We start from the raw sequence: 21086 nt of genomic DNA on the forward strand, positions 1-21086 counted from the left end.
AAGGGCTCATTGAAGATGAATGACCAACAGGAGCTGAGAACAGCCCCAATCTACCCAGTTCCCTCGCGCCTCCTTGTGAGTGTTGAGCACCCTGCTGTGGTGCGCAATGTCGAGAAGGCGATCGACACCCTCAACGGTGACACAGGGATTAAAACAGTGAGAAGAGAAAACCAAGGCCCCAAAGATAACACAGATGCTAACATGACACAGTTCCTAAACCCAGCTAAGCCAGACACACCGGCCAATCTGGTGCTTCGGCCGGATGATGCTATGGCCCGGCCTGTCCAGTCTACCAGCAGTGCATCAAATAACGTCCTGCTCAAGGTGACTGTACCAAAGAGGACAGGACGGAAGCGCAAGAAGGGCTCAGATGGGCCTTTCACAGACGCACCTGACTCTAATGATACTGAGTCCCAACCAAGATGGTCAGCTCAGAACATGATGCGCAGCTTGCGGGATAACCCGTCTACGTATCAGATTGAGCCAGTTGGGAAGATACAGCGCACTCATGTATTCCGAGGTTGGTTTTCTTGCACTTTTTTTTTTCGATATCTGGCTAACTTCCTACTAGGAATGCCAGACTTTGTCTATTCGACTACGGCAAGCTCTTTTACGCAACGATTCCGGGACCAAATTCTTCCATTTGACTGTCAGTATTCCAAAAAAGCCAGTGCATCAAGTCTCATCTAACACGGAATAGTCGAGAAAATGAAACAGTTCGAGCTGGACATGGGCAAAGGAGCCACTACCAATGCAGATATCATCCCCCCACCGTCCTTCAGCCACGGCGACGTCCCATTCCACTATATGTAAGTCCACCGTTCACCGGAAACCAACAAAAGAAAACAAGCTAATGACCACCCAAAGCTACCGCCAAAACCCAACAGTCAAACAATCAATCGGTCGATCCGGCGAAATAACAACAGTGAACACACAACAAGTCCACAGAGTGCTCACCTACCTGATCCCCTACGACGACGCCCAAGTCCCAACAGAACCACGACCAGACCTTACCCCAATCGAAATGCTAGACGACAGCATGAGAAACACAATCGCCAAACTGCGCGCCCTCTACGAGATCCAACCAGCCTGGACCCGCCGCGGCCTCCGCAACAACCTCACCACCGACGAAGACCGCACCAACCTCCGCCACGCCGTTCCATACGTAGGCTACATCTTCCGCTCGGGACCCTGGCGCGATGCCATCATCAAACTAGGCATCGACCCCCGCACCTCACCCGACTACCGACACTACCAAACCTTCATGTTCCGGCTGCTCCCACGCGAAGCCGAACTCGCGCGGGACGGCGCGAGTGGCCGGCGACATAACCTGCCCAGACCGTACGAGCTACATACAGCGCAGTTATCCGCCAGCGGCCAGACGACCAGCTCGGAGGATGGGACGTCGAGCACGCACATCTTTACCGGGAAACTGCCTTTCTCGGCTGATGGAAAGATCTGGATGATAGCCGAGATTCAGGATGAGCAGTTGCGACGAGCGCTGTATCCGCCGGCGGAAGAGGCCGAGGGCTTTCTGCGGGAGAAGTGTGAGATTGTTGCTGATGGGTGGTTTGGGAATGGAACGTTGGGGAAGGTCAAGACTGTTATGAGGCATAAGATTCAGGCGTTGATGGAGGGGAGGGAGGCGGAGGATGAGGAGTTTGTGAAAGTGTTTGCGTTGCCGGATTTTGCCAAGTCCGAGCATGATTTTGACCAGTTTATCGTTGGTGAGGGGAATAGTCGGGATATGCAGCTTGCTACGGAGGTTCGATCTGCGATTCGAGGTTCGCCGCTTTGGACGCGGTTGCCTGGGAATCGGGGCATTGGGAGGGGAAAGGGGAGAGGAAAGGCGAAAGAGAAGGAGAAGGGCGAAGGTGCGGAGAAGGAGAAGGAGAAGGGCAAAGGGAGAGTTGGGAGGGCTGGGAGAGGGAGGAAGGGGAAGGAGGTTGCGTTTGAGGAGCCGGAGCCGGAGCCGGAAGCGGAGCCTGATGCCGAAGAGCAGATTGATGAGCCTAGTGAAGGCGAGGAGGAAGAGATCCAGCGACGGGAGATGCTGGCCGAGCAGGTTGCTGCTGCCGCTGAGGCGAGAGATGCCGACCAGGACGAGGAGAGTGACAACTCGGATGAAGATGGGAGTGATTGATTTACAGGTTTACGGTCTCGAAGCAGAATACTCAAGGCAATCAACTCATTTCAATCATTTACTCGGCATAGCGGACGCAAACCACAGTGTACATCATCAAACATGAACGTCAACATAAACATCAGACATGACAAGACAGAAACTGATTAATTAGACGGGGATAGTAAATGAAGGTTAGCCCGTGGACACAATAGTGCAAAGGGTACATGACTCGTAAAAACAACATGAAGCAAGAGACAGACCAAGTAGTAGTGAACACCAGGATCGAAAAACAACGAAAACAGCCACATATAAACGCCAAACAAACAAATTGGTATTGGGGCCAACCAGGCCAAAAGACACGAGACACCGAACCCAGATGCATATGCGAGTTGTTTTAGAAAGCCCGTTAGGAAGAAGGCGCCGTGTTTTCATCCGAGACTGAGCTATCCGCACTCTGGGATTCAGCCTCCGCCTTGGCAGTCACCGCTTCCAGAACCGACGCAATGGAAGTAGAGAGAGCCTCCTGACTCTGAGCCAGAGGCGAAGAGGGCTTCTTGAACTCAACGGGCTCCTCGTGGACAACCACATAAGAACAGGCAGTGCAGCCCTCGGCATAGAAGTCGGCAGCATCAAGCTCCCCAAGCGGGGCGCGGTCCTCCTCCATCTTCGATTCCTTGCGAGCAGAGGCAGCGACAGCAGTAGTAGTCACAGGAGCGCTGGGAAGCTCGTTCCCCAGTTCAGCGGGAGGAATGTTTTCCTTTCCGCGGCTATCATTGTGAACAGCCTTGCCCTCGTCGTCGCTGATATCCAGAACAGTAGTCGAGTGTTGCATCAGGTTGGTCATCTCGTCCTGCTCCGAGTCGACATGGATATCAAAGAACCACGAGTTAGGAGCCTTGGGCGCAGGCTTGGGAGAAGACGATGCCTGGAGCGCCGAAGCGAGCGAGAACGGCCGTGCAACAGCGCGCTTGCCGGATGATGCCGAGCGGGGCTTGGAAATGGCTGAGCGGCGACCGAGCTTGCTGGACTTTGGTGGCGGAGAGCGACCTGCAGGGTTGAGAATTGGCGCCGACTTTGGTGTTGAGAGGGACTGGGTGGTTCTCAAGGGGGTAGAGAGACGTGGGGAGACGGTGGAAAGAGCTATGCGGGAGGTCTTGGGCTTGGATGCTGTGGGTTCTTCGTCGTCACCGCTGCGCTTGCGCTTTGAGGAGATTTTAGAGGGGTCGATGTTCTCTGAGTCGACAAAGATGGTGTTGGGTTTCATAGACTTGGGACCTTTGGTCTGTGTTAGCTCAACCTAGGAACCGCGAAGCTTAGAGTTGAACTTACCAGCATTGCTTTGACGGTTCAGCTTTGACATCAAAGGACGCATGGTATCGATGCAACCCAAGGGTTGCCGTGTGGGAGTCATGGTGAGAGTGGCCATGGTGAAGAGAGAGAGAGAGAGACTTGGGGTTTGTTTTGGTCTGAAGTGGGGTTCACGCTAGCTGACAAGGCAGAGGGAAATCGGGATATGAGAGGTTGATATATTCGGAAAATGACTGTATAAGGTCGGGATCACAGGTAATAAAAGAAAGGAAGGGATCTAGAGTCCAGTGCTATGATCGAATGTCTTGGATGGTGAGGCAGAGGCTGTAGTTATACTTGAGACTTGCAGGTTTAGGGTTGGAGGGGAGGCAAGGAGAATAATTATTGAGGGATCACAAATGGAGGGCGGAGGGAGTATTTCAGTAATTCAAGGGCTCACGAAAGATGTCCTGCATAGCATCGCGTCGCGTTAAGGTCAGTTCGTTCAGTATGTATGGAGATGCCAAGTTCGTACAATGCGATTCTTACAGTTACGCGCTTTCGCTATTCTTTCTTTGGTAGTCTACTCAATTATTCTCTAGTTCTTGATTCTCTATTGGCTATTATCTTCTTCTTGTCTTCTCTAATTCTACTACTCGAGCAGGTCTATCCCCCTCCCCCAAAACCAGTCTTGTAAGTCGCGTCTATCCCTTGAACGCGTCCAAAAGTACCCGATACTCGGCATCCCGCCCCCATCAGTACTGGCCGCGTCAGTAGCCAATACCTCGCGACACGAAAAACCCCCCGCGACGTGACAGCGCTAAAAGATGAAGTGACGGAAACTTTGCCAGCGCATCAGCGTCCATTGGCTCATTACGACTCAGCTGTGATGAAACTCATGCAATGCACGAGGGGCGACAGAGGTTTGAGGCAATCCGCTAAAACATCTTGCGGTCTGCATGGAGAGGTTGACATCAACTCAGAGACATCCCCAGAGCGGTAGGAGAAGCTGCCTGGAGAGGTTCCGCGTGTCCGGCTGGGGTGTCAGGTTTGGCAGATAGGCGGGAGAATGTTGAAGGCGTTTCATAGGGCATCCATCCCTTGGAAGGTCGATTCGTGGAGAATGGGCTATTAATAGGGAGAGGATGCACCGACGGTAGGGCTTCACCCCCTCCTCGTGGGCTGGATAAAGGCTGGATATTCCCCCCCCTCGTACAATTATCCAGGTCGCATACCTGCAAGTGAAGGATCGTGAACCTATCCTCCCCACCATAGACGTGTTCGTGCACTGGCATCGGGCATTGTTCCACTGGGGATAGGCACCCGTAATTGATCTAGTCTATCTCGATATACCTAATTAATGTACATTCGTGGATGACATCAGATCTCATCCTCAAATGGAATGCTATCCATGGCACCTTGACGTTCCACCGTTCGAGCCGAGGCCCGCGCTGCCAGCTGCATTGCCCCGTCCATGACCGTCTTATACCGGTATGCTTTCTCGTCGTCGGCCACATCCTGTCCGGCCTGTCCGGCTCCACGACGCTGCTCGCGCCACCGCGCCACCGTGACGGCGTACCCTCCAACGAAAGTATCTCCGGCAGCAGTGGTATCCAAGACGCGAGACACAGGCGCTGCAGGAATCTCATTCGTGAAGCGCCGCACACCATCACTCGGTCCCGAAGACCCACCATCCGTGGCACTGTACCAAACACCTTGGGCCCCTAGCGTGATAAGAATGTAGGTGACGCCCAGCTGGTGGAAATACCGCGCAACCTTCTCCTTGCCATCCAGACCCTCTGCATCTGGAACGACCCTGAGCAATTGCTCTCCCGGCGGCGTCATAAGCTCCGCCTCCGTCTCATTCAAGATCAAATGATCCACAGCAGCATAGACATCCTCCGGCAAGCCACCCGGAGGGGCAGGGGCAGGATTAAGCATAACATCCGGACCACACTCGATGCCGCGCTTCCCCGCAGCACGGTTTTTAGCCTTGAACGCAGCAATCTCTCGTAAAGTCCCAATAATCGTATCAAGCGGAATCTCACCTTGCATGAGAATCACATCTGGTAAGGGTGTCGCAAGTGCCATACCGAGTACCTCTGGCGTCGGCTGCATCCCATCATAGTTGGCACCAGGCGAGAAGACAATGCGGTTCTCACCGCCAGCCGATGAATCAACAATGATCACGGCGACACCAGTGTAGGCATTCTCAACGATCTTAACTCTGGATGGATCGACGCCCGACCTTTCCAGTGTTGGCTTTAGCAGTGCGGAGAAGTGGCCATCCAATGCGCCGACTGCGCCCATGATCTCAACTTGGACGTCGCTGGTAGAGGGTGCAGGGCCGGTTGGTTTGGCTCTGGACATGCGGCCACAGGCGACAGCTTGGTTGGCACCTTTGCCGCCTGCACTTGTGAAGTAGGATGAGGAGGTAATTGTTTCGCCTGGGTTTGGGAATCGCGGGGTCACAGAGACCATGTCGGCATTGAGGGAGCCGATGACTCGAATGAGAGGTGCCATGTTTGTGCTAATGAGCCAGTATTGGTATTCGCAGTGAGCTCAATTGTAGCGGTGATGGAGAGGTTCGAATCTGTTGGTGAGGGGATGACGTCGGGTATGGTGGGGCCTATCGCCTCCAGTTTAGTTTGGTCGAAGTATACAGAGCAACGACGATGATAGAATGAGTGTGATGGTACCTCATTGCTACATATTTTTGCTCCTCTCTTGAATGGGTCATCAACAAGAGAGTTTAATTGTTACTGAAGCCTTAACGGATGTGCATTGGGAATCAATGGTCGAGTTAGGAAGATCCACAGGCTCATATAAGTTACTAGTTAAGCTGCAACAGATTAATTGAACTTGGATTGATTGGTTGATCAGATAGAGGAAGCAATTCCAGTTCAGAAACCACAGATACGCATAATGGGTGCTCTTTCGTTTAGAATAGAAATGCAAGATCGAAAGATATCATTGTATTGGTAATACTTTCTGACCTAACATGAAGATTGAAGCCAAGCTACAAAGCCCGCCTATTGAAAGACCAATTCTCCATTGTTGTTTGTGATCCGCTCCGCGAGATTAATATCCGCATCCTGTTCACCTCCCTCCATGTTACCCAGAACCGCCCGAAGAACAGGGATCTCCTCATCGCCCTCACGATCGAAGCTGATATCCGAGGCGCTTTCGCGGAAGTTCTCGCCCTCCCAGTAGAAGTGACCTAAAATGAGTTGTGAGTGATTGTTGCAGCCTTGAGACCAAGGAAGATGTCTGCTTACCATCATTGTTCCCAATGATGTTGTTCAAGTCGAGAGTAGACTCTTGCTCATCGCCATCTTCATTGCGCAGGATAGCTTTGAGGATATGACCATCCTCCAGCTCGATGTGAATGGCAGATTCGTGGAAGCTCATGTTGATATCGGAGAGGAGAATGCAAAGTACAGTGTAAAGACTCTGGATCATGGAATTGAAGGAAGAACAGAGAGAAGGGCACAAACCCTCTTTATATACCTCACGCTGCCCAGATACAATACGCGCCGACCCCGAACCTACCGGAGAGTCACGATCATGCAGCAGCCCCCGGTTCCTGTCCAACACTTGGCCCAGCATCATTTGCCAACGGCCGTCTCCAACGATGCCATTGCAGCTGGCACGGCGGGGCATTTGTCGGGCGTACAGGCATTGGCGGTGCGGGGGTACTCTACAATACTGTACAGACGGGGAGATGTTTGCAAGACAACGGAGACATGCTGAGTCCAGGATGTCGGGGAGTGGAGCAGCCATCCATGGCACCATGCAGTACAGCTCACAACGAGTGGACTGGACCCAGTTGTGAATCTCCACATTGACATCCTGCCCAGACCTTGAAAGCAACGGAGCAGCGAGTCATTATTGTGGCGCATGGCGTGGTTTTCTCGTAGAACTAGCCACAGGATCGTGAATGGCCGTGATGTTGCACTGGGGGTCTGCAAGCCAAGCCTGCATGACTCTGTGGCAGGAAAGGCTGAAATTGGAGAACAGCCACAGAGCCTGACCTATGATCCATGAAACGGTGGAAGGACTGGGAAATGTTGATGCCTAGTGGGAGCACTACAGTTGACCGAGGCTGGCACGCCAAGGATGTTCGGGGATGCAGCCTCATGTTGTCACTTCTTGGCAGTGGCTGAACAGGGCTAGCCTTATGAGCTGGAGTCAAGGTGGTGGGGATGAGGGGAGTCTTCAAGGCAGACACGAAAGAGAGGTGAAACAGGTCTCTCAATTCTCATTCTGCAGCTTGAATATTGTATACTGCCTTGTCAGTTGGCATTCCGTTTTGCAACAGCGGCGTGGCAGAGATGAGACCAAATATAAGACATGACAACTGTGGACAATCCTCAGGACGGACATTATAGAGGTGGACCCTAACAATAAAAACTTCTTGGCATGCCATCAGTGTGAACCTGAGACTAGTCTATTCCAGATGGGTACATTTATACGGTGTCAATTCTTTTATTTGATTACCAATGATAGTCTCCGGGTTTTATAGACTCTGATCGGAGCGGATACAATAATAAAGGTATGTTGTAATGAATAGACTGAACGCTGATTCCTAGAATCAGTGTAGGAACTACTGTTTAACGACTAGCCTTCAAGTTCACTGATCTACTTAACAAGGTGTCTAGTTACATTTTTGTATAACAAGTTTCCACCTGTTGGTAGCCTGCAAACTCTGTGTTGTAGTTCAAAGATATAGATTGTTGTATGTTACTCAGAAGGAATCATGAGACTATATATACAACGAGAAGATCACAGGTTGATTTCCAATCAACTTAGTTTTTGGTATAGACACCTCCTCAATTCCCCTCAAAAGCTACCTATGTTCTTCCGGTTTCCCTGGGACCCAGCGCGATGCTCGGACCAGACGCAGGGTTCAATCTTGAGGCACTTGGTGAAGGGGTCTGAATCGACAAATCTTGGCCAGTGGGAATCGCCATCTGACTTTGGATCTCCTCAGCATCGTAGTGGCCAACAGCGGCTCTTTCTGTCTCGCAATTGTGCGAACGACACTTGAGCAGACCCAATTCCTCCCACAGCTCCTGAGGAGTAGCATAGCGACTTGAGTTACCCTCGTTGACAACGACTTTCTCGGGGTCAAAATCCATCTTCTGCACGGGAATATAACTGTCTTCTGCAACTTCCTCCAAAGCCTCGAAAATCTCAGTCTCCAATTCTCCCCACTTATTCTCATCTTCTGGATCCGAGCGCTTCGCTATTCCACTCCACCAGCCCCGAGGCATAGTCTGTCCCGCAGTCAAGGAAGAGACAGGATCGTATTTATATGCAGCCGAATCGTAACCCGCCAAAACATTATCTCCATACCATTGATCTTGCGTGAACAGAGCGAATCCGGGATCATCAGTGATAATAGGCAGACAGGGATTTGAACTGAGACCTGGATCACTAAAGATGTTCTTGAAGTGCATGCTCATCGCATTTACTGTATAGATGACCGATTTGACTGTTGTGCAGGTGCCACCGCTGATTGGGCCTCCTTCCCACTTGGTCTGCTTCTTTGGTTTGCCACAGACTCCTCTCCAGAGCTGGCCTGCTTTGCGGTTGGCCGATGAAGGCACAAATCGGATCCATTGCACATAAGGTGAGCCGCTTTGCTCCATGAATGCTGCTGGTGGCCACTCATCGCGGTCACATTTGTTGGTACCCAGCGAATTGGCAAGATTAGGGACCCACCATCTCCAGGAGGATGTATGCTGTCTGTCCCAAGCCGCGGGTGCCTTTCGGGCGCTCATCTTGCTAACTGGACACACGATTGTGTCATATCCTTGTCGCGAATTGACAGACCAGTAGTGACGGCAAGGCTGATCAAAATTGTCTGCATCACAGGTCACAGTCTTTGGGGTGTCTGTGACGCTGGTGACGGTTGTCTCGACAGTGACAGTAGTGGTGCAGCTGGACTGACTGGCGGAGGAGTAAACTATGTTATTCACGGCCGAAAATTTGCCATCACCAGTCCAGTATCCCGGGACGTTGTTCATGATATAATTTCCAGCACGGATCATGCTCAGCGACTCTGTGTCGTCATCAAAACACTGCTGTGCAGCCTCTTTGACAGAGTCCGGAAGTGTGTATCCACTGGACTTGCGCTGGATTCCCAGCCCGCCGGTGAGAAGGTTGTCAATATTTGTCTGTCCACAGTTGATGAGGGAGTTGGACGTGATGGATTCACAGCAGAAACTGGAGAAATGCCCATTCTTGCATCCGGTTTTGAACCCAGCTATGTGTGTATTCTGGGTGAGTAAAGTCATGCCAGAGGGACATTGCTGTTTGCAGTCTTTGGGGGTGCCAACCCAGAAGCAATTATTGAGCTGGACATCAGATTCGACACAAAAAGCGCGATTGTACCCTGTTCCACCACCGTGGCAGCCCATACCGCTGTAAACTCCTGTATCTATATCGAATACCTTTATTTTTCAATCATAAGTAACAGCTTCCTACAGGGAAAGATAGGCAAGTAAAGGGCACAAGAGTGAGCTTACCCGACCGTGTCCCCATGTCCAAGATGTATAACCAGCCTCACATTGAGGCTCAGCCGCGCAGTCAGACCAGTATGCCATGAGATTGACACTGTTCTGCGTTGTTGTGGAAGCGAGTTTCGAGAGCCCATACGCGCGGTTGATAGTCACATCATCGCCAATGGAGCTAAGACCTGACAGCGTAAGGTCTGATACCGATTCCTTTGTGTCGACATCGTCTAGATCCACTGCCCAAACCATGCGGCCGCCCAGACATTTGTCGTTGGCGTATTTTCTCTTCATTTCGAGGGTCTCTTCATCGTCATACGACACCCTACGGTCATTAGTGACGGACGTACTCAGGCAACCAGCGAGGAGAAATACCATTGGTTTTTATCCCAGGTGATGTATTTGACCGCCGCCTCTTTCAGCAGCGTGGGGGTGAGGTCGTTGTCCGAGATGATTTGCTGAATCTCGGCATTCGAGAGGATGCCTGAAGTCGCCGTACATTTGCCCGCCGTACCACCGCCACTGAATGGACAGCCAGGCTCGGTACACGAGGTCTCCGAAAGCGTGAAGGAGCGACCATAGAAAGCCTCTCCTAGAACCACCTTGGAGGGGCTGATATCGTTCCGCCAGAGAAGGTCCAGACCCTCAGTAATTTCCGTCAAGTTAGTATGTGGCTGCACAACGGCCGACGTATACGGATTCGCTCCATCCCATGTGCCGTGGATATCATAACTCATAAAGTTGAACCAGTCGACATACGGCTCCATGCCCACAACATCGAAGCCCTGCATGTACCCTAGACCAGTCAATATGGTGACTAATGTCGCGCAGGGCCTCAAGGTGCCCCAGGGGGTATTCACTCACAGTATGATGATGGCAAAGTGGCTGAAATGCCATATTTACTGCCGCAGGCGGCTTTCAGCTCTTTCAAGAAAGTCACAAAGTTATCAGTGTCAGCTGCAGCTCCTCCACGGTCACTGGCAGCAGGATACTCCCAGTCGAGGTCAATGCCGTCGAATCCATAAGTCTTCATAAATGAAATCGCTGAATCGATGAATGCCGCGCGGTTTGCCTCCGTGCTGACCATATCGGACCAGATGGAACCACCAGCATCCCATCCACCGACAGAAATGAATACTTGCAGCCCAGTTGAAGATGACTTCAAGTTGGTGAAACGAGGGTACAGCTCCTCATCGAAGGAATTCATTTGGGAGATGCGGTAATCGGATCCAATCAGGGCAAACCCGTAGTTGAGGTGAGTCCAGACGCCCACAGTGATGTCTTCTGGGGACCAGGCGTTACATTTGCGGTCATAGGACCAGCTTTCATAGTAACCGATCACCCGAGCGTCGCTGCTGGAACCTGAGCATGAGCTATGATCCATGATTAGCTATATAGATCAGATCCATTTCAATTGTCAAGTCGAGCGGTTACGGTTCCTCAACTGCATCACATCCTGTTATACACCCAGTTCCACAAAATTCGGAGGTCGTGCCGCAAAAGCCATATTGTGAGCAGCACACGTTCAGAGGGCAGTCGTAGCTATCACTTGAAGCATAGGCTGGACACTGATTAACAGGTGTATCAGAAGGATACCGGAGAAGGACGACTGGGATACATACGACCGCACTGGGCGACAGCATCACAAGTGCTTGTGCAATTTCCTGAGCCGCAAAAGGTTGGACCAAAACCACAATATCCGCTTGTGCTGCAGCATCCCGACACACAGTCTTCGGTGTCGGAGCAGGTTCCTGTCTGTGCAGTGGTATGTCCAGTTAGTAGGACCAGTACAGCCCAAGTCGCCACAACTAGGGCTGAGAATCTCCGGAATTGGGCCATAGTCCAATGTTGAGAATCATAAGCAAGGGAAACCGAAGATTCAGGCAAAGTAATTGTCCCATATTAAATAATCTTTCGACAGAATTAATTACAGCATCCTTTTTTTCTTCCAATGTCTTCACGACGAGATCCATGGTCTGAGTCCGGGTCCGTCCGTTTCCACCATTCCAGCCCTGTGGACCAGAGCGTAAAAAGGCATCCAATCAGAACAGGGGGAAGGGCCTGACGTGGAACCGCCTAAGAGCTTAGCTGTATATCGAGACCGTGGTTGTCGCTATCTAGCGCTGTCCATGCCTTTATTGCATCGGCTATTTCATTTCGCTACATACGGAATGGCCGGAATCAGTTGTGCTAGTGCTGAAGGCATAAGCGTTGTTCCATGGTTAAAGAGGAAAATTTCAGGAAAAAAATTGAATCACGTTGAGCTGGTAGAGCTATATCCGACACGTTGGGGCTATTGCACTTGGTCAATACCTGGAACGTTAAACGAGCAAAGGAGAAATCTAAAAGACGACAGATTGCCTACAGGCACTCGTTAACTATCGTGGCCATTGTCATCATGAAGATATCACTTGCGTATCTGTTTTTGACAGTGCCACAGGCATTTTCGGCCACGCTCTATAATGGCCTGCAAAAACAGATCATCTCTGCAGATCTAAGCGATGCCTGTGATGCAGCGTTCAATACTACGATCGACTGTCCAGAAAATCTGATTCAGCTGGTGACTTATTCGATTCAGAACGTCGGTAAGTAACAATCATATACCCCCAAGGCACAATTGAGTCCTGTTTAACGAAAAGTTGACTAGGATGGAACACCTCGTCGCTGCAGAGTCTCTGCACGTCTGGCTGTAAAAGCTCGCTGGGGGAGCTCGCGACAGCGGTGGAAGCCAGCTGCGATGTTCCCTTCTACGTGGATAACCGGACGATGACTTTTACGGAGTATATGGCCTTCTTCCAGGACAAATATGAGCTGATCTGTCTGGCTGATGAAGATACGGAGGACTTTTGCCTGGATGTTGAGAGCTCGTGGAACATCACCAATATGGTTCTCCTGGACGAAGCAACTTGGCCAACGTATACCAACAAATGTTACTATGACGTCTCATATGGTGACTGGGGGTGGTTCTATTTGGAGAATGGAACGTGCCTCGAACCCTTTGACGATTACCTACAAGATGCAAGCGATGCAAATGGCCTGAATCAGCTGGCAGCATGGGATTACTACCTCGACCGACCCCCGGCCATCAACGACGACAACTATGGGTGGTCGGAACCCCTGGAGTGGGATGAGTACCCATTAGAAATGCAATGTTCGTCTTGCTTTTTGCAAAAGTTCAAGCATGGATTTGAGAGCTCCTGGGGTGAAATTTGGGAGTATGTACAAGAATCTCGGTTGAGGGATATAAGACCTGACAGCAATGATCCAGTGGAATTTCCGAGCAAATATGGACCAATATGCAAATCAACTGCGACGTCGATCTTGATATCATTCCTGCGAACAACTACACCGCATCAGAAAACATCAACATCACCATTGCCTCCCCCGGCCCTATCACTACGATCTGTCCCCAGACCATCACGATATCCCCCAATACCACAATGACTTGTCAACAGCTGGCCATTGCCTACGAAATCCCCACGGCCGGAATTTGGAATCTCAACAACGACGTAGATTGCAATTGGGTGACTGACCAGGACGTCTGCGCGCCCATGTCTTGTCCGATTGCCGTCGTCTCCACTGCCAGCTCGTCTATCAACGTTGATGAGTATATTTACAACCAGGACAACTTTACCATGACTCAGTTTTTGACCTGGAATCCATACGTTGGGTCCAGACAGATTGCCAACGGTGATGCTATCTGCGTCGGTCCTCCAGGAGGCCTCTACAGCCCGCCATCCGCCACGGTCTCAACCAACTCTACCTACACGACCATAGCGTATAGTCTTTCCTTTTTTTCTTCTTCTTTGATTTATCTCGAACTAACTCAAAATCAATCTATAGCATCCCAGCGTCTCCAACCCCAGCAGGCACTGCAACCAACTGTGGCGCATATTATCTGGTTCAAGATGGCGATGAATGCGGCGTCATTTGTGAAGGGAATAGTCTGACATTGGCCGACTTTCTTGCCATGAACCCGTCTGTCAATTCGAACTGCACAAATCTAGTAGTTGGCATGGATTACTGGTACGTTTCTCATTCCTCATTCCAGGTGATTCTCATAAGCCAACCTTAACATCAATGATAGTATTGCCATCGTCAACGGCACCACTCCCACCACCTCAAATACCACCGCCAGCTTTGTCAGTGCACCCACCACCACCGTCACAGGGACAACCTCGGAGTGCTACGAATGGCACACCGTTGTCTCTGGTGATACCTGTCAGTTGATTGAAGCCGAGTACGGCATCACCCTGGACGATTTCATCGCATTGAACACGTATGTTGACAGCAACTGTGATAATCTTTGGGTGAACTACACCTACTGCGTGTCGGGGATTTCTGCATCTGCCGGCAGTAGCAATAGCACAGCAACAACCACCTCTCCATCCACGAGGTCTGCTACCTCGGCGACAACTGCGAGCACAGTTACAGTTACCACCTCTGGGTCTGTTACAACACCTACTCCAACCCAGACTGGCATGATGAGCGGATGTACGACCTTCTACGAGGCCGTGAGCGGCGATGGGTGTTACGCGATCGCCACATCATACGGCATCACGCTCGATGAGTTCTACGAATGGAATGCCGCAGTCGGGGATGACTGCAGTGGACTGTGGCCAGACTATTATTACTGTGTGGGGATATAGATAGTTCGGAATTCCTGTCTCTCCTCTTCCCTGTGGACAACACCGTAGCAGAATCTCCAGCTTTGCAATTGAAATCACCGTAGCATCTCTCTCTGCCTCTCCTCCTCCCTATCCAAACCCTCGTCTCCAATCGCTTTACAAATCTCCTCTCCCTCTCGTCGCCAATCCTCCTCCCGGAACTCCGCGCCCCAACCGAAATCCTCGGTCAGAACCCGCTTGACTTCGATCTGCTCCCACGATCCAGGCAGGTGAAGATAGCCAATGTCTCCCCCGGGGAAATACACCATCTCTAGAGTCCGGATATCATCAATGACCTTTTGGAGGTAGGCAGGGGCATTGTGTGCCTCTGATTCCTCGCGGAAGTCATCTTCTGGCGGTTCCGATTCATCAATGAGTCGAATAGTATCTAGGACCACGTTAACGCTATTCTTGACATAGCTCAGGTGGCGTGGGAATCGTATATACTTGACTGGGTATCCAGAATGACTGAAAAGCCATCATCCAACCAACAAGTCAGCGCCACCTCCCACGGTCGCAAAAAGTCCAACCGTAGCTCGTCGTCGTCGGCGACGTCGGTGAGTTCCGGATCGCGGCCTTTTCGGATCTCTTCATCGCGCAAGTATTCAAAGGCCCGCGATTGCCACAGAATCGGCTTATGGTAGCCATCTACCACGTAGGGAATCTTCTTCATGAGGGAGATTACCTGCGGGGCGATATGAAGCGAATGGCATAGCTCTTCGTTGATGCTGTGGCCCCCTTCGGGAGGAAAGGTAACGCGATCAGGGGAGAAGTAGCTCAGCTGGAGAAGGAGGTTATAGGTTGTGGTAATTTGGGTGACTATTGTTTCTTCATTGTAGGATGATGGCAGAGAAGGAGAAGACATGGTTCCGGTATTTGGGAAGCAGATGTAGACCAGACCGAGGAAAAGAGGGAAGAAGAACCAGGTATATCGTGGCATGGAAAAATGCCTCGGCGGGTGAAACTGGGATTTTGGAAGGTTCTTTAGAGAAAACCCAGGAAGTGGACGCTGCGGAAATGAACCATCGTCCATGGAAGGTGTCTACTGTCTAGTGGCTCCACCAGGAGTGTATATCCACGGTATGCTGCTGGGAAATTGGGTCCGCTAAGCTTGTGCCGACCTGAATCCACGGTATGGCGGTTCAGAGGTAGAGTAGTTCCGTGCATTAATATACGGCCTGAATTGTATTTTAAAATTGTCTCTTCTTACGTATCTATACCTGAGGCACTAAAGCCTTCGGGGAGGTAACTTAGTTATCGATTAACTATAGTTGTAGAATATAACGTTAACCGTTTAGCGTCGTCCGCTAAGGCAGTAGCGTGTCTCGATCGAGCCCTCTTTAGGAGTGATTAACCGGGGTAGACGACACCAATTTCCCGGTTCTAACGGGTCGTAGGGAATAGGCATACCTAGCATCAATCGAGCAAGGTAGTATTATCTGTCGAAAGGCGCCTATCCCACCGCGTCCCCGCGGATTTCATGTTGATATAATAAAGGAGAAAGCTACAAGCAGAACGAAATAGCAGAAGCAACTAGAGCGCAAATTTGATTTCATTCATGGACAAGTTTTGGCTAACGAGCGGAGCCTGTCATTGGAAAAGTCCAACAGGAAGTAACCTAAGCAGAAGCCGAAACTTCAAGACGCTTGTAACCACCATCAGCCGCAACCTCCTTCTGAAGGGCAGCCATACGCTTCTGATCGCCAGTGGGGTCAGTAGAGTCGGCATCAAGATCCCAGGACAGGTACTGGTTGGTGTAGTTGGAGACAAAGTCATCCTTTAGAATTCCGAGACGCTTGCCATAGTTGGTCACCTTGTTCCAGTCACGATCCACGTTCTTCAAGTCACGCGAGAAGTAAGCGAACGAGCGCTCAAAGATCTTGCGGTTGACAGGGGTAGCCATGATGGGCTTCACATCAATGTATTCCTTGTAGGCAATAGCCGGATCGGCAAGGACAGCGTCCGTGCCGCGCTTGACGGCGCGCATGAACTTCTGGATCTTCTCTGGGTTCTCGGCAATGAACTTGTCATTGGCGATGTAGAGGATGGAGCAGAAGCAGCAGCAGCCCAGCTCGGCGAGTTGGTCGATGCGGAGCATCTGGACGTCGTCGCGAGGACGGTTCTGCTCCGCGAGCCATTCTTCCAGCTCGACCATCTGGACGTTCTCGAGACCGATGCCGGCGTCGATGTCGCCTTGGATAATGGCCTTGGTGACGTTCATGCCGCAGCGGACAGCGGTGTAGTCATCTGTCGTCATGCCGTAGTACTTGGTGAGTTCGTCGATTTGAATCTTTCCGAACTCGCCGACGTAGCCAATGCGCTTGCCTTTCAGCGAGCGGAAGTCCTCTGTGATACCGCTGGACTTGAGGTACACCACTCCAGTGAAAGGCTCATCGAGCAGGGAGCCGATGGAGGTGACGGGGAAGTCACGGGCCTTGGCCTAGAAAGAGATCAGCAACGGTCCTTTAGGCGACCTCGGAGGGAGAACGAACCGCGAGAGTGTGAATCATAGCCTTGAAGCCCATGTCGACCTTGCCGCTACCGATGATCTCGGTCACATCGGAGGGGTCGTTGGGCTCGAGCAGAGCCACCTTGAGGCCTTCATCCTTGAAGTATCCTCTGGCCTGTGCGAGGTAGAGGGGGGCGTGGTACGGGGTTGCGTGCCTGAAGAAACATACACTTTAGCCAGCTGAACTACGTGGGTTCGAACCATGCCATTCAATGACACGGGGACGAATCAAAGCACTAGGACTGTCAGCATACCAGTTGGTCAAGAAAGTGATCTTGTCGGTAGACATGATGGCAAATAGATCAAGCTGTTATACTTCAATTGGGTCAGTATGCCAAGAGAATAGGCACCCGGCGCCATCCACTCCACGTCAGGCCATATCCATCTCAAGCACAAGCCCAACCCCTCGATGAGACTAGTGCCATTGAGATAATGGGATACACATGAAACCTAGAGGCAGAAGTGAACCGAACCGAGTACCAAACGCAAAGGGGGAATAATCAAAGTCACGCATGTCCTTTCGCTAGTATTGTCTAGATCAAGTTTTGACAGTATAATCTCAGAACGACCAGCCAGTCGAGGAATGATCCCGTGGGAGACCCCGACCAGCTGGATCGAACACCTGTCATGCGTGTGCATCGACTATTATACGAACAAATACCTTGACCCATCTCATCATCTTAGCGAGGACATTGTCCTGCAACCCCGCAGGGTGGACGTGCGCGGCTCCATTGGGAGTCGTACCGAAGGTAGACGTAGTTAAAGTGAACTGAAGCGAACTGAAGTGAAGAGAGAAGAGAAGAAACAAGCAGAGGAGGGGTCGAGGAGGGGTTGAAATAGTCGGAAAAGGGTTCACCGATGAACTCAATATGAGCTCCGCCGTTCCGATCCGGAGCTATTCCCTCCGGTGCAGCTTCATAGCTGCACACCTCGATCCCATAGCTCTAGAACGCTTATCTACTTGGTTTCCGGTATACCGTCTACAGGTCCAACACCAGATTTCAACGGTTCAGTAAACATTGGCTTCAAATGCAGGGAAAAATCACAGTAATTAAACAAGTACAAATGACGTCAGGGGAGGGCCACCCCCAAAGGGCCCAGAGAAATGAGTTCCAGTACACCGTACAGGCACGGAATCTTCGGTTATACGGCTATTGGCCTCCTATTTCGGACTCTCGCTGGGTTGGCGGCCGTTGATGGATATGCTGTCCAGCGGGGATTGGGCACGGTCGTTGGTCTTGCGGGTACGCAAAGTAAGTGGGAAGTGCTCCTCGGGCTCCTCTTCCTCACTGATCAAAGGGGTCAGTATGGATGTCGTAGCATTGACAGGGGGAATCAACTCACGGCAACTTCCAGGCGATGTAATCCTCGGTGCTCAGGCCTTCGTGCCCCTCCTGCAGGGAAGCAAAGTCACCGGGGGTCATCATTCCGGAGCGATCCCGGGGTGATCCCGGAACGGAAAGCGGGCGGGAGATCTTCTGTTCGGTTCCTCCAATGATGTCGAAGTAATCCTCTTGACCCTCGAAAGAGGACGGGTAAGCTATTGTCGAGTTAGTCATCGCCCCCAAGATAGGCTTTCCATGGGTAGGGGCAAGGTTCATACCTCTTCTCAGGGCAAGCTGGCGAGCCTTGACATATTCCAAGCCCATGCGTTTCCAGTCAAGCAAATCACTCAGGCGCTCGGTTCGGTTACGCTGGTTGATACGTTGACGGCGACTCTTCTCGGTAAAGTTGAACATGAACTCGGTCAGCTGGTTGACGGAATCATCCACTCCCTTGGAACGACGGTCCACGATGTAGATTCCGTAGTCGGAGGAGTTCTCAATCAATTCCTCCATGTAACAACCGAATCCGGAGAGGTTAGTCGTGATACTGGGGACACCCATCACGGTACACTCGGCGGGAGTGTATCCCCAGGGCTCATAGTAGGAGGGGAAGACACCCAGATGGGTTCCGCGGACAAAGTCATCATAATCCAATGGGAGAACGGGGTTGGCAGAGCTGAGGAATTCGGGGTGGAAGACAATCTTGACTCGGTCGGAAGCCTGGTTGAACAGCTGGACGCGGCGAAGCTGGTTCAGGATAGGATCCTCGTGGTCATTGTGCATGTTGTGGGTAACAATTGGGGGCAGGCCATGGCGCTTCATGGCGAACAGACGACGCCGGAGCATGACACGGTCCTGGCTGGTAATCAGGTCCTTCTCATCGGGCATGTTGTCGCCTTCCTTCCAAGAAAGACAACGCTCGTACATGCGCTTGCCGATGCCTTGTTCAATGTTCTCGATGGTGTCGCGCAGAGACTTGACCACGGCCTGTCCCTTGAGGGACTCCACTGTCAAAGAGGAGGTCTGGGCAGGCATAATGATAAAGGCAACCACGGTCATGGTCGACCCGACGGCCTTCAGGCGATGGTTCAGACGAGCAAGACCCTCAATGAACATATCAACGCCCTTATTACGGAACTCATACCGACCGGCGGTGAAGAGGTAAAGGGTGTTATCGAGATCAAAGTCATTGTGGCCATAGAAATGACCCCGAACAAAGTCATTGATCTTCTCCTTGGCCTGCGAATGCAAGTTCTGGAACTCGTGCATGGCAGAAAACTTCTTCACGTTGAGGCCATTGGGCAACACGCCATCGGGCTTCCGCTTCAGCAAGTGCTCACTCTCAAATGCGGTAATGTGCGACACTGTGGTGAAGACATCACAGCTGTGAGTGGCTGCACGCTCAATGCAGTAGCGGTGGTAGATTCCCCGCTTCCCTGCCTCCGCATCCACATCAAAGTACTGGAGGTTGTTGTAGAAGTCAACCGAGCCCGCACAAAGATAGCGACCCAACAACGTGGCGTGCGTGGTGAAGATGGTGGTCAAGTCCATGTGCCGCTTCTTCGTCAGTGGCAGCGCCACACCAGCCAACCATTCATGGAAATGGGCGATCACGGCGCGGCGACGATCATGGGCAATGTACTAAAGTGGGGACGGTGGTCAGTTTTCTCGCCTTGCGCTGGGGTCAGAGCGTTACGTACCTCACCCAAGAACCAGGCGACCAAATATCCAAACACGATGGCCTCATTGGTTTCGTTATCGGCGGCCGGGGACGGGATGGCCGAGTTGGTCCACAGATCCCCCTTCCATTCATCCAGCCACCTGTAACCGGTCCCGGTGTTAATGAGGAGCACCCGAGGCGCACCCTCAATGAGCCAGCGACCGTAGATCATCTCAATTCCGCGTTCCTTCATGGATTGGATGGTCTCCCGCATCGCCGGGTTAGTCGGGGTCAGCTCTTCCACCTCGACGGCGGCCGACGCCTTGTTGAGGGGGCCGATCAAGGTGTACCGCTCGCCGTATTCCGCCGTAGTGACGGGAGCTTTGGACTTGAGGACGGAATAGATCCCACCCACGCGGTTGGCCACCTCGGTGGCCACCTCGAACAACATGTGGTTGCGCACATCACGCTTGATGGGTTCTCCTTTCTCCGCCATTGTGTGGGATAGCAGAAAAAAAAAGGGAGCAAAAGGGTTGGAAAAGAGAAAAACCTGCGAGAGGGGGCAGATCGGGTTGAACCTTGGAAGAGCTGCGACTCGGTCTGTGCGGAGAAAGTGGAGTTCCGGGGGAGAGCTTGGGGGTGGGGGAGAGGTGAGAGGTGTAGGAACTAGGAATACGTTGAAGTTGAAGCTGAAGCTGAAGCTGCAGATGAAGAGGAAGTAGCTGTGGAAGTCAAGAGGCAATGCCAGACTCTCTCGCGAAAGAGAAGAGATCCCGAATGGTGTAGCGTCGAGTTGTTCTCCGGACTGGTGCTGTGTCCCCTGAAGGGAATCTCCCTATTATAGTCCCCGGTCAAGGTGAAATTGTTGAGAAGAGCAAAAAAAGAGGTGAGAAGAGGCGACAGTAGGGAACAGAAATTTCTGGCCCTGAAGCCCTGAATGTAACGTCTGAACTAACCCGTGTACGGCGTAGAGTGTGATCGGGCCGCTTGAGATC

The 21086-nt window shown here is 51.7% G+C and overlaps 9 protein-coding genes across 9 annotated transcripts; 2 read left to right on the plus strand and 7 right to left on the minus strand.

Annotated features, from left to right (window-relative positions):
* Positions 1 to 15: 15 nt before the first annotated feature.
* N7511_000129 (transcription factor TFIIIC subunit TFC1) lies at positions 16 to 2143 on the plus strand (the record flags this gene model as incomplete). The annotated part of the gene is made up of 5 exons (XM_057122554.1): positions 16 to 156; positions 211 to 520; positions 572 to 649; positions 701 to 809; positions 868 to 2143. The coding sequence occupies 5 exons, from the start codon at positions 16 to 18 to the stop codon at positions 2141 to 2143; spliced, it is 1914 nt and encodes a 637-aa protein (XP_056988287.1).
* A 388-nt stretch (positions 2144 to 2531) lies between these two features.
* Positions 2532 to 3551, minus strand: N7511_000130 (uncharacterized protein; the record flags this gene model as incomplete). Its single annotated transcript, XM_057122555.1, has 2 exons — positions 2532 to 3400; positions 3455 to 3551. The coding sequence occupies 2 exons, from the start codon at positions 3549 to 3551 to the stop codon at positions 2532 to 2534; spliced, it is 966 nt and encodes a 321-aa protein (XP_056988288.1).
* A 1241-nt stretch (positions 3552 to 4792) lies between these two features.
* Positions 4793 to 5935, minus strand: N7511_000131 (ribokinase; the record flags this gene model as incomplete). The annotated part of the gene is made up of 1 exon (XM_057122556.1): positions 4793 to 5935. The coding sequence occupies one exon, from the start codon at positions 5933 to 5935 to the stop codon at positions 4793 to 4795; it is 1143 nt and encodes a 380-aa protein (XP_056988289.1).
* A 509-nt stretch (positions 5936 to 6444) lies between these two features.
* Positions 6445 to 6874, minus strand: N7511_000132 (CVNH domain-containing protein; the record flags this gene model as incomplete). Its single annotated transcript, XM_057122557.1, has 2 exons — positions 6445 to 6632; positions 6691 to 6874. The coding sequence occupies 2 exons, from the start codon at positions 6872 to 6874 to the stop codon at positions 6445 to 6447; spliced, it is 372 nt and encodes a 123-aa protein (XP_056988290.1).
* Positions 6875 to 8265: 1391 nt separating this feature from the next.
* N7511_000133 (uncharacterized protein) lies at positions 8266 to 12136 on the minus strand (the record flags this gene model as incomplete). Its single annotated transcript, XM_057122558.1, has 7 exons — positions 8266 to 9870; positions 9946 to 10255; positions 10306 to 10726; positions 10795 to 11303; positions 11365 to 11498; positions 11553 to 11685; positions 12099 to 12136. The coding sequence occupies 7 exons, from the start codon at positions 12134 to 12136 to the stop codon at positions 8266 to 8268; spliced, it is 3150 nt and encodes a 1049-aa protein (XP_056988291.1).
* Positions 12137 to 12696: 560 nt separating this feature from the next.
* Positions 12697 to 14579, plus strand: N7511_000134 (LysM peptidoglycan-binding domain-containing protein; the record flags this gene model as incomplete). The annotated part of the gene is made up of 4 exons (XM_057122559.1): positions 12697 to 13145; positions 13199 to 13708; positions 13774 to 13956; positions 14018 to 14579. The coding sequence occupies 4 exons, from the start codon at positions 12697 to 12699 to the stop codon at positions 14577 to 14579; spliced, it is 1704 nt and encodes a 567-aa protein (XP_056988292.1).
* A 74-nt stretch (positions 14580 to 14653) lies between these two features.
* On the minus strand, positions 14654 to 15462 carry N7511_000135 (uncharacterized protein; the record flags this gene model as incomplete). The annotated part of the gene is made up of 2 exons (XM_057122560.1): positions 14654 to 14985; positions 15045 to 15462. 2 exons carry the CDS (start codon positions 15460 to 15462, stop codon positions 14654 to 14656), a joined length of 750 nt encoding a protein of 249 aa, XP_056988293.1.
* Positions 15463 to 16215: 753 nt separating this feature from the next.
* On the minus strand, positions 16216 to 17395 carry N7511_000136 (NMT1/THI5 family protein; the record flags this gene model as incomplete). Its single annotated transcript, XM_057122561.1, has 3 exons — positions 16216 to 17037; positions 17090 to 17261; positions 17361 to 17395. 3 exons carry the CDS (start codon positions 17393 to 17395, stop codon positions 16216 to 16218), a joined length of 1029 nt encoding a protein of 342 aa, XP_056988294.1.
* Positions 17396 to 18268: 873 nt separating this feature from the next.
* On the minus strand, positions 18269 to 20755 carry N7511_000137 (uncharacterized protein; the record flags this gene model as incomplete). Its single annotated transcript, XM_057122562.1, has 3 exons — positions 18269 to 18395; positions 18451 to 20072; positions 20132 to 20755. Coding segments are annotated over 3 exons (2373 nt in total), but the record flags the coding sequence as incomplete, so codon positions are not given.
* Between the last annotated feature and the right edge of the window lie 331 nt (positions 20756 to 21086).

The sequence above is a fragment of the Penicillium nucicola genome (genome assembly GCF_028828085.1).
Source record: "Penicillium nucicola strain IBT 29836 chromosome Unknown utg000001l, whole genome shotgun sequence".
Lineage (NCBI taxonomy): Eukaryota > Fungi > Ascomycota > Eurotiomycetes > Eurotiales > Aspergillaceae > Penicillium > Penicillium nucicola.